Consider the following 12,270-nt stretch of genomic DNA (forward strand, 5'->3'; position numbering starts at 1 on the left):
CTACTTGACACTCTATTGGCTGACATTTGCAAAGCAGCCAATCCAGGAGCGCCTCTAACTGTCCTTGGGTGCTGATTGGCTGTACACCCAAGAACAGAAATAAGGAACATGCAATATTTAATAATGCATATTAAGTATTGTTAATGTGTTTGAAGTTTTAAAATGTGTGTTTTTATAGGCGGTCTCAAATATTTACGGATTTCAAGTTTTTCTTTGTAAAAATAGTGAACTAAATTTCGGTTTCCTTCCAAATGTCCAGTTATGTGTTACTTTGTGTCACATAAAAATGTTCACACAATATGATGCAGTTCTTAGTTGTAACGTGATACTATTTCGAAGTTAGGGTATGAATGCTTATTTTTAAAACAATATTTAAACATTGTGAACCTAATGACTACTTGAATCTCTTTTAATTGCTGGATAAAAACGGATAAAAACTGAAGTGAAAAGATTCCCCTCCCTTCCCCTCAGCCTGACCTCATCAAAATTATTTAGGTTTTTCCCATCTAAGAAAAGAAAGTGGGACTTGTCAGTTGCAGACTGTGAAAAAATGTGGGACAGGCACTCTCACCGGACAGCCGACGATGAGGTCACTGGCCCTGAGGTCCTCGCCGTGCCGCTGGGCGTGTCTCAGGACGGAGAGGGCGGAGTCTGAGGCCAGATTTAAACCCCCCAGCTCCTCCAGGGCCTCGCAGTACTGCTCCAGCCTCTGAATGGGAGCCTGCAGGCAGTAAGGGAAAGACAGAGGGGAGAGGGGGGACGCCTGGGGGAGTTTGGACTTTGGGTGGGGGTGAGGGGAAGACAAGAGCAGAAATGTAGAAACAGAATAAATGCCACCTCTGTCTCTGCTTTGGGTTCACATCAGAAAAAACTGTCTAGTGTGTGAGTGTCACTCTCTAACACCAATTCAAAAAACTGCTGCGGATCAGACGTCTCTCCGTGGCAACCGAATCTGCTGACGCAGCGAAATGTCTTAAGCTGCCCAACAGAAACTCCTCAGGGACTTTTCAAGGAACGATTTAAAGAGTTTGAGTTGTAGCCTAAAACTTTCCCAGAGGTCAGTCTGATTGGCAAACACTCAAAAATGCAATTCATGAAGGTCCAATCATACAAATTGTAGAACTTAAAGGGGTAGCTTACTATTTCTGAAGTTAGTTTCTGCTGGAAGGTAAGAAGCAGTTCATGTTTTCTCTGTATTGGGTAACATAATGGAGTCTTCATTTAGTAAAAGTAGCTGGGTCTGGAGGATAATGCTGCCAGCCTCTACGGCAGTGGTGTCCAAACTTTTTACTACTATGCTAAATGCAGAAACAGCAGGAGTTACATCCTTTTAGAACCTGGAAGCCCCTTAATTTTCTCTGGAGTATTAAGCTAAAAGCTACTCAGCTAATAATCTGTAGTCAACTCTAAGCTCATGAAACATCATGGCAGCTTATGGTAACACTATTTTATAAACCTATAGAAATTAAACTATTTTGAAGTAGACATGCTAACTCTCAGCTAAACTTAGGGTTGAGTTAGTTTGCACTTCATCATCAATGGTGTTTCAGTTTTGTTTTTGTTTTTTTCATTATTTTATTATTTTTTTAAATTACTTTATGATTTGGTTAATTGAAATAAATCAATATGTTCAATGTGGATATACATAGACATCAGTGTAAATATCTGCTCAGTACAAAATGTGTGGTGATATAAAGTTTATTTTTAAAGAGTATTTGAATAAGTTGTGACAAAATGTTTGAAACAGGAGAAATCAAATTTGCTCTGATTAGCTAAAGTTAGCTTGATGCTCTGGTAAGGTGTCCTTTCTATTTCTCCAAACCTAAAATGAAAGACATTAGGAAGTGTTTATTTTTTAAGTTTCTAACATCAAGCCTCCTACTAGATATAAACTGACAGTATAATAATGTAATAATGGGGCTGTATGGACATCCAACACTGCGACAGACTGGCGACCTGTCCAGGGTGTACCCCGCCTCTCGCCCGGAACGTTAGCTGGAGATAGGCACCAGCACCCCTCCCGACCCCACTGAGGGACAAGGGTGTTCAGAAAATGGATGGATGGACATCCAACAACTATTCGTGTTGCCATAACAAATTCAACCGTAAGTTGAAAAAAGCATAACTTTTTTTTCTGGATGCTATATTATGTTTAGAGTGTAGAATATTAAATTGACAAAACAAAAAAACAACAAAAAAAAGATTTTTGGATTTTTCAGCTAAAGCTATTCAAAATGAACTAGTCTTAACTGGAGTTTAATTTGGAAATCCCTTTTCATTCTGAACCTCCCACAACAACAACAACAACAACAACAACAAAAAACACGAACAAGTTGAAAGCCTTGCTGCTCCTGTTTTCACTCCCATTAAATGATCACCATCAGCCAGCATGCCGTTCCACAGCCATTACCATAACCATAAACCTGCCCATTCCCATTATCTACCATGTGTTCAAGCTGCTGTAACAGAGGCAGGTTGTGCCATCACTAGCTCACGCTGCCACCTGCTGGTGGTCGGCCGCACTTTCCAGGACTCCCTTCGAGATCTCCGGCGCTTTGATCTCTTCGTGTAAAGTCTTGGTGGTAATCTCATCATGCTGTTGATGGATTAGTTTTAGCTAATTGTAGCTTGGATGCTCAAATTACTTTCTCTATAATCTGCCCTTAATTGGCTTTTCTGGTCTTATATTGAACGTATAATTAGCATCACTGTATACAGCTTAATTGCTGCCACTGAAAAATAAAGCTACTTTGATTGGTTTGTGCTTGAGCACAAAAAATACTTGGACTGATATTCTTGTTATCTGAAAACATGTTTTAGTTCATTTTTGGCCCAAAGCTGTTCCATTTTCTTTAGCTTAAAATGTGATTTTTTTTTTTTTTAATGAGTTGACTGTATGTTGGGGGGGAAAAAGGCACTGGAGCAAATTATGGATGTCTTGATAATAAATCTATGCAAGTAGAACCTGCCTTTTGTATTCAAATGTTGAAATTACCAGGAAACAATTGCTGGTTCTTACCTTAAAGAAGTCAGCTGCCTGTGTGACCAGAGGAGAATCCATTTCTGGTTTAGAGCGGATGTAGTGGGAATACTGGAGAAATTCCTCCCTCTTTGGATGCATGGGGTAGAGGGGGAAATAAAAACATTACAGTGTGTTTTTACATTAGCTGTCATTTAAATAAGCACAAGGTAAAATATGAAGTGTAAACTGAATAATATACAGTTTATTTGAACCTCATTTACATTTTTATTGATGTTTTGCACAACCAGTTCAGATGGAAAGGTTGAGTACTTAAAGACAACTCAACTGAAATTGATCTGTGATATAAAGCTCACATTTTGTTGCTGAATTGAGGGGCTCTTTCTGTGTTTTTAAGATTTCTGGACTACATGTGTTTACATCAACTTAACTGTCATAAATATTTAGACGAGGCAAACTTCAGACGGGCCTTAATTTTATTTAGCGAAAATACAGTTTAAAAAAAGAGGTTTGAATCATGTTTTGTGTAACATTTGCTCTGTATGTAAAAAAAAAAAAAAGAACAGAAAACAAAACACAGTCCTAATAAATTATGTTAATTTGAACCTCACAAGCTTTGCGGGCAGGGTTGCTTTAACAACGTTTTTGTGTGTGTGTGTGGTTTCGGGAACTGACGGTCTGATAGACAACACCCCGACTTCCGCGCTGTCAAACCGTGACATTTGCCGCACCCCCCTGACCGTCATGCTAAGGCCGCTGGAGGGTTAAATATCTTTTTGTTTTTACAATATGAGCTTCATCAAGGGTGTGGGTTTTTTCAATGTTGCCATTTAAAAAAAAAAAAAAAGCTTTAATTATCCTTTTACCAAAGCTTGTGAATTCCTAATAGCTAGACTTTGAAACATAGATAGTGGCAGCAAGGTTACCTCCTGTACCTTCCCAGCAGATTTTGGGACTTACATATTTGCTGAAGCAGTCCTGTTGCAACAAACTCTGCACAAGAGCGCCCTCCATGGCAGGGAGCAGGTCCCGCGAGTGAAAGGCAGTGAGGCTGCCCCAGTTGGGGAAGAGCGTGTCTCCCTTCCCCCTGATGGAGGCCGGGGTGTCGGAGAGCTCCAGCAGGGGCAGGTAGGTCTCTTCAACTCCCTTCAGGACGGCGACGTACTGCCGCTCTGAGCTCAGCATCCTGCACCAGAGCAGGTACAGTTTACTGCGGGATGAATGGGGGGGGGGAAGCGATGGGAACAGGAATCGGTTAATGCGAATAAGAAAGTAAATAGTTTTTTTAAAACGAGAAACAAACATGAAAGAAAAAGCAGAGATGTTGGAGGGAAGCCGTAGCAGCAGGCAGTGGACGGAGATCAAAGAGTCGATGATGAAAAAATGATCACAGATTGCACGCTGATTGATCCCCCCCCAAAATGATGCATGTATTTTCTTTTTCATCTCAGCCCCGCTTAATCTAATTTATTCAGTGGGTTGGATTTGGGAGTTTTAGGCCAAGCGTGCACTCAGCTAAACTTCCACATCCTCAAAGACAATTTATAGGAAAACGAGAGAGTAAAATCCTACACACCTCTGTGCAGTTGACCCGGTCCTGTCTGCTCCCATGTCCCTCTCCGTCCTCCCGAGCAGGACGTGTTGCCGCGGCGACCCTGTGTGATCCACCACTTCTTTGCTGCTGACCTCTACACCTCGGATCAGCACACCCCCTCCACCTCCGCCTGCTACTCCGACGCCCCACCCGGGAATAGCTGCCGCCATGCTGGTGGCGATGACTGGGTCCGCCATGTTCTTTCGCCCCAGCCAAGACATGGGTGAGGAGCGGCTCGCCCCGCCGACGGGGGACTCCGGCTTGGGGGTGGCGGTGCCTTTGCGGGGGGCCAGGAGAGCCTGGAGGTCAAAGCTGGGGTGGCGCTTCCTGGGAGGCTTGGGAGGGAGCGGGGCATCTGGGGGCTGGAAGATCATTTACATGGAAATTTGTTAATATCTATTATTATCGGTACCCCTTGAATTTTTCCACGTCTGGTCACATTACAACAGCAAAATTGCAATCTAGTGGGATCTCATGTGATAGACCAACACAAAGTAGTGCTCAATAGGAGGGAGATAATGTGATGTATATCGTAGTAATGTAAATGAGCAGCCTTTGCTAACAATCCCAGGTTGCTCCTCAGTTTTGGTTGAGAGTTCTTTTGAAATGTTGATGCCTGTTTTCTCATATATCTGGTTTCCTGAGCGCCAACATTTATAAATGGCCATTTATGTCTTTTTAATGTCTTTAAAATGTCTTTTTTAAGAAATTTTTTAATGTCTTAAAAAATGTCTTAAAATTTTTTAAAGACATTTTTAAGACATTTTTTAAAGTCTTGAAAAAGACATTAAAAAAGACTTTAAAAATGACATTAAAAATGACAAAAAAGACATTGAAGTCTTTTTTTGACTTTAAAGTTTTAGACATTGTTAGAAAGCGTATAATCCACACTTTTAGAATCTATAAATAACTCAAAATGCCCCTGAAAGCAGTCTTTGTTAGTTCCTCCAGGTCCCTGAACAGTTTTAGGAAATAATTCTTTTTAAACTTTGAGAGATGTTTTCTTTGAAATTTGGTTTCCTGAGTGCTGATTTTCAAGTAGCCATATCTGCCTCATTTCTTTTTAGATTTCCATGTGTTTATCATAATTGGAAAGCTTAGAATCTACATTTTCAGAATGTGTAAATAACCTGAAGAGACTTGCCCTTGATTGGAAGCAGTCATGTATATATCTGAAAAGTGTGGCCTGCATTTCTTTCTCATGCAGATCAGGGAACAACCTGTGGAGCCTTTAGTTAAGAAGAAAGGTGTTGAGCCCATGGGAAGTCCCATTTGCTGGTTGCTAAAAGTCCTGTAGGGGGCAGTAAACACATGAAAAATGTGCTCTGACCAGATGAACCCAAAATTGAATGTTTTGATCTTTATGTAAAGCACTGTGGGAGGTGGGAAAGTAACACTGCACATCACCACTGACACATCTCCATTAAGAATCATGGTTGGTGGCAGCATCATGGTGTGGGGGCCCTCGTCTTCAGTCGAGATGAGCAAAGGGAGATGAATGGAACTAAATCTTATGAAAAAACCTGTGAAACCCCAGACACGAAAACCTGAGACTGGGCTGAAGGTTCACCTATTGCTGCTCTAGGAGCCATTTACTCCTCAGGGGAGAGAATACTAATGCTCAGTTTTTTAGATTTTCATGAAATAAATGTTGATGATCAAGTACCATTTGGTTTGAACTACAGTTATGCAATGATGTGTGCTGGTCTGTCACATGAGCACTGCAAAAGCACGAAATCACACCATGTATTTTTTATCCAGTTTCTAGTCCAAATAGCTTAGTACACTTAAAAAGAAGACAGAACAGATCTGATGCAATGAGGACAAACAGAAACCAACTCACACTTTTCTTCCCAGGATTCAGAAGGTTCTGCAGAAACTTCCCTCCACCGGCTCCTCCTGCTCCACCTACGTTCCCCGCTGACCCGTCCCTCCGGTTCCCTTTGTCCTCTCCTATCTTCAGAGTGGAGCAGGTCTGAGGCCTGAACAGCGACGCCAGGGACCCCCAGGACTGCAGGCCCCCGTCCCCTCCTCCGAGTCCCCAGTCGCCCTCCCCGTCGGGCCCCACCAGGTCCCAGAAGGTGCTGCCGGACGGCGTCTTGGCCTTCCCCTGGCCGTGGCTCTGCGTCCGCTCGGAGTGGAGGAAACGAGGTTTGACCTGTGCCACGGTCCGCTGGTAGCGCTCCACTGTCTGGGTCCAGAGGTCCAGCAGGGCCCCGCCTCCCAGCTCCATGGCTAAGGACCGTGCGTCCTGGAAGCGAGACGGGGGGATCGGAGGAAGGGACGCCAGCGGGCAGGTGGAAGAGGAGGCGGTGGGGGAGGAAGGGGTGGAGGAAACCGCATCACACCACTGGGTTGCCTAACAAGAAAGTACAGTTCAATTAAATTAAATCCAGTTTCATTGTTTAAGTAGCAGCCAGGTCTGAAACCTGGGAGTAGTGACCTGAACCTTCAAAGTCACATGAAGACAGTCACAAAGTCGGCCTTCCATCACCTGAAGAACATCTCCAGGATTAGAGGACTAATGTCTCAACAAGATCTAGAGAAACTCATACATGCGTTTATCTTAAGTCACATTGATTACTACAACAGCATCTTCACAGGTCTGTCCAGCAAATCAATCAAACAGCTGCAGCTGATCCAGAACGCTGCTGCTGGTGTTCTCACTAAAACCAAGAAGTTAGAGCACATAACACCAGTTTTAAAGTCCCTGTAGCTCAGAGAATAGACTTTAAATACTGTTGTTAGTTTATAAATCACTGAACAGTTTAGCACCACAATACATTAAAGATCTGCTGCTGTTGTATCAACCTTCCAGACCCTTCAGGTTCTGGTTCTGGTTCTGCTCTGCATCCCCAGAACCAGAACCAAACATGGAGAAGCAGCATTCAGCTTCTATGCACCACAAATTTGGAACAAACGTTCTTAAAACTGCAAAATAACTGAAACACTGAGTTCCTTTAAATCTAGACTAGAGTTGATTTCGAACCATAACAAATGTAATATTGACCAACACATTTGATGTTTATTCAATTGTTGACTGTATTGTGTTTTCTTTGAAACTTTGTAATTTTTAAAACTGGAATGATTGATTGAAAGCAGGGTTAGACAGGTGAAGACGTTGATGCCTCAGCGTCGTCCTGCGCCGTGTTACCTCTGTCAGTGTGGACAGCAGCCTCTGGGTGTTGTCCAGAGTAGTCCAGCAGTCGGACAGACAGTGGGACATGTCTCTCAGCTTCTCCCTCACTGGGGGGAGTCGGATCTGGATGTCGCTGAGGCCGGCCCAGTTCAGCTCGCACCAGCCCTCCAGATCGCTGAGCACCGACAGAGTGTCGCTGTGCAGCTCCTGAAGCAGGACGAGATATTTAAGTTCAGTTCAATTCTACATTGATAACAGGTTATTTATTATTAATTTGGTCATTTTTCAAACCCTTTTCAAGGACTGGTTATTTTGTTAGACACAAATCAGTCAAAACATTATGACCATTGTTAGAATTAAATGGGTGGGTGGGCGTCCTGAGACGTCTGCTTTTGGGCTGTTAGCAATAAATCCCATAAAGCCTTGTGGCTTGTGGCATCTCTGTGGATTAGATTTCCCACAGACAGACGCCCTCAGATCAGCAGACTGGATCTAATTCCCACTATGAGCTCTTATGACGTCTGATGATTTTTGATAACTTTTTCTTTTTTTTGCGTGAAACTGCTGCCGTTGCACTAATAGTGTTTTTTTGTGTCACTCACGTTGGCCGTTTCTCTGAACGTTCTGAACTTCTGCTGCTTCAGCGACAGCCTGCTGAGAGACAGAGGAGGGTCCTTGTATTCCTCCAGCTGGGACTGTACTTGCTCAATCTCCTTGTCACACTGTGGGTCAAAGGTCGACAGAGACAGGAAGGGAGGGTTAGTGGTGGAGGGGGCATGAGTCACTGTACGCAACATGAAGTCACAGGACAAGACGGCAGAAGAGAGGAAATGAAGACGAGGAAATCTGAGGCTGTTGCTACTGGTGTTGTTTTGTCTGGCTGTGATGTTGACAGGAAGTGAAAAAAAAAAACGTGAGAAGAAGAAGTGAGTCTAGGAGTTTCCACCAAGTCCATTTTGAGCGCGAAAAAGGGAAGTAACAGCAAGGATGAACAGTAGTATAAATCCCCGGTAAGAAGAAGTAAAAAGTTGAAAAAGTTTTCCTATCCTGATCATTGCCTATATGCAATTCCTCTCAATTCTCATCTTCCTTCATTGCTCAGTCTGAAGATTTCTCCCATTGGCTTGGATCCCTCTGGTAGAATTTAAGCCGGTCCAATCATTGAACAGAATAAGTTGTGATATTGATTTTCTGTGCTGTTTTAGAATTTTAGACTACCTGCCTTTGGTTTTAGTAATGGCAGCGGAGGAAGTCATACGTTCACTTCCTCCGCTGCCATTAGCCACGCTTCCAAATATTGAAGAAACACTTTGCTCTGCATTTCTTTCTTTGCACAGGGGGATGGTTATTTACAGTGCAGGCACGTTCCGATTTCTGAGAGACATTACATATGTCATGGCCAAACATTAGCGATTGGGCCAAATGTTTGTGACTAGGCAGATGTCAGCGATTGGGGCAAACATGAGCAATTAGGTAAAGTTTAAAACCTTAACAGAGTTCATGCCTCCAGCTATCAATTGTTTGTTGAGGGCCAAGACCCTGTGTACGAAGCAAAGCACAGAACCAGAGGCTGGTTTTTACCAGGCTAACGTTAACCTTTCAAATGATTGCTTTGGATAAATCGTAAAAAAATAAATAAAAGTGAAGTAAGTAAAACCACACACACCTTTTCCAGTTTGTCCACCATTCCTGCCAGTCGTCCCAGTGCTTCCAGGTCACGACCTCGCCGGTTGGAAACCTGGACGAGCCGATGGAGGGCATCGTCCACGCCGTCGTAGAGTTGCGAAGTGGCATTGAGAGCAGCCCTGTAGCAGACCAGAAAGTTCCGTTTCTGTTTTTCATTCCAAAAATCAAGTTTATTTCCATCTGGTTTGTATTTCTGTCACAACTTTTCTAAGTTTACCAGAGAGTGGTGTTTAAACCCAACTCATCTCAACCTAACAATATTTCAAACAGGAGCCATTCATGTCATTTAAGACCAAACGAGTCACAGAGGTGGTCCAATTACAGCGGTTGTGTTTGTCATGACCTTGCTGTAATCGAAAAAGTCTTGTTGTTTCGTCTAATTATCAGCCTGATTAAAAATCTTAACCCTGAGCGGAGCGTTTTAACAAAGAAAGCAAACTGCAGTAGGTCGGAACATTTTGCTTCTGTGACTGAAGAATAAAAAAAAAAAACATGACACATTCAGGCAACTGTTTTCGAACCAATGACTCTTAACATGTTTCAACTTCTGTACCCACAACAAACTAGAAGACTGTGTGCTTTGATGTGAACATAGATTTGTTTCCTCTGACTCCTCTTTTTGTGACACCTAAATGTTTCAAATTTTCATTCAGACTTTAATACCAGGCCAGGACATCTTGAGAAAACACATAAAAAAGTTTTCAATTGATTATTTGATCTTTTAGAGAGAAGAAACTATTTGAACCAACCATCTGAGTCTTTGCCATCACTGTGGAGGCATGTTAGCTCTTCCTAGCAGAATTGTTTTTGTTTTTTACCACATCTGAGAGCTTTGTTTGTTTAAGGTCACACCACAACATCTCAATTGGATTTAAGTCTAGACTTTGACTAGGCAATTCCAAAACCTGAATTAGGCCTGTTTTTGACTAAAGGAGTCAAACTTGTGGTTAATCACTTAATTCATGATTTTACAGTAGATGGTAAATACCTCTTCAGGTTGGTTTTGATAACTTTATTCGTTTTTCTTGTTTTAACAACCTAAAACATTTAGGTTTCAAAAGAGAAGAAACATAAGAGGAAACAGTTTTTTATATCCCTGCAGTCGTACTAATGGCATATACAACCAGTTTCAGTTTGAAGTAGTTCCCTATAAACTCTTGCTATATGAATGGTACAAATTGTGTGTCGGTGGGGGTAGAGGGTGTTGTGGCTGAACCACTAACTACTTTCAGAATGTCGTAGGAGGATGCATCATCAGCTGAGTGGCAATGCCAACACTAACAAACAAAGCTCAGTTTGTTATCTGCCTGGTTTTCAATGCGTAGTCTGTAATGATATATGGTCAAAGACTTGACAAGATGTAAAGATAGCCAAAAAACCGGGTGCCATGTCTGATAAGAGGGACAAAAACCTGCAGTACATACCCAAAACAAAAAGGCCAGATGTTCTATTGGCAAAAAAGTAACAGACCATGTGCCTCAAGTTAAAGTATTCACACCCCAGTCACGAAGCAACTAAAAAGTTCAGCGGGTTTTATGGGATTATGTTTAGTGCGGTCACGTCATCATGGAAAAATAATATGAAATAATAAAACCATTTACATTGCTATGTTCACCCTGTGGTTTGTACTATAAAGTACCTATTTTTTACTTAGCTTAACCAATTCTGATTATTTTTTCTTCAAAATCACTGGATTTTCGCATTTTCCCATTCAAATGCTCAGAAGCGAAGCCGGTGAGGCAGCAGCGAGCTGAGCCTCACCTGGGATTGCGCAACCTCTCGCTAAGAGCACCGGTTGCCATTCTATGAGAGCAAGTTCGTCCTGTCTGTACGCCGGTAATAAATGGCTAAAAAACACTTAATATATGGACTGATTTTCCATAATTTCGCTTATGTATATAATGTACAGTGTTTTTTTTTGTCACCGACTGTGTGTGTATCGTGTTTTGTGTGAGGAGGAGCGATCAGAAGCGGCAGAGTACAGACTCCAGGGGAGGCAGGCAGTTCTCTTGCCTCATGGCAGGGGGCGCTCATGATCCCAGATATTGTGACTGTACAACTGCAGAGTGAGACACAGTGAGCTAGCTATGGAGCTAGCCATACAGTAAATAAGTAAAGTACAGCGATATATTTGTTTTCTCCTCTCTTCCGACGTCAACATGAAAGACTACATTTCTACACATAAACAGTTTTCTAAAGTGGATTTTCAATTGAAGCAGGAGATAATAACTAAAGGAAGACCAACACCGGATCTGAAAGTTTTGCTTCGAGACAGTTTGACGATTCTCAAACGGAGTAGAAAAGACATGCCGAGGATAGACTTGGCTTTGGATGAACGGATATTTTTCTGCAGAATTAGCGGCACATGGATTTCATTGATACATAAAGGTAAGACAGCAATAAGATCTTTTTTTTATGAAATGTGCGTTTTTTGGGCTACAGTTTGTATGTCTAAACAATTCAGTAAAGTAGAAGCGGTAGCTAATCTACCACAGCAATTATGTATTAATTAAACATTAAGCTTCAAACATACTACAACAGACTGAATGTTCTGTTCTGTGTGCAAAATTCTTGAATGTTTTTTTGGCGTTAAATCCTAAAACATGAAGTGGCATTGTTGTCAGTTGATATGGCAACGAGTCTGCGTAGCTTGACGAATACAGATAACTTTGCTGTGGATCATAGCACGAAATCAGTACCTACATTTCTAAGTTTCACTGAGTTAACGCGGCTATTGATGACATGTAAATTATTAATCTTTTTGCCCTCCAGCGTTGTATGCATGCGCGAAATTTCCATACGTCCAAAAACATGCATGGTGTCTAAGTCATAAGTCAGTGCCTCACCAGCAGTGAACCTCACCGCACGTCA

The 12,270-nt window shown here is 42.1% G+C and overlaps 1 protein-coding gene across 3 annotated transcripts in view; it reads right to left on the reverse strand.

The window, feature by feature from the left end:
• arhgef40 (Rho guanine nucleotide exchange factor (GEF) 40) overlaps positions 1-12,270 on the reverse strand; it is a 44,872-nt gene that overhangs the window by 11,116 nt on the left and 21,486 nt on the right. For 2 of the 3 annotated variants that reach the window (XM_007573977.2, XM_016661754.1), the window contains exons 14-21: positions 9,380-9,518; positions 8,316-8,435; positions 7,729-7,920; positions 6,418-6,933; positions 4,557-4,936; positions 3,941-4,190; positions 3,020-3,109; positions 572-778 (exon numbers count right to left, since the gene is read on the reverse strand). In XM_007573977.2, coding sequence (XP_007574039.1) covers positions 572-778; positions 3,020-3,109; positions 3,941-4,190; positions 4,557-4,936; positions 6,418-6,933; positions 7,729-7,920; positions 8,316-8,435; positions 9,380-9,518 — 1,894 coding nt within the window. The remainder of the gene's footprint in view (positions 1-571; positions 779-3,019; positions 3,110-3,940; positions 4,191-4,556; positions 4,937-6,417; positions 6,934-7,728; positions 7,921-8,315; positions 8,436-9,379; positions 9,519-12,270) is intronic. The other variant, XM_016661755.1, reaches the window with a different exon arrangement.

This window comes from Poecilia formosa, unplaced genomic scaffold (assembly GCF_000485575.1).
Source record: "Poecilia formosa unplaced genomic scaffold, Poecilia_formosa-5.1.2 Scaffold341, whole genome shotgun sequence".
Taxonomy (NCBI): domain Eukaryota; kingdom Metazoa; phylum Chordata; class Actinopteri; order Cyprinodontiformes; family Poeciliidae; genus Poecilia; species Poecilia formosa.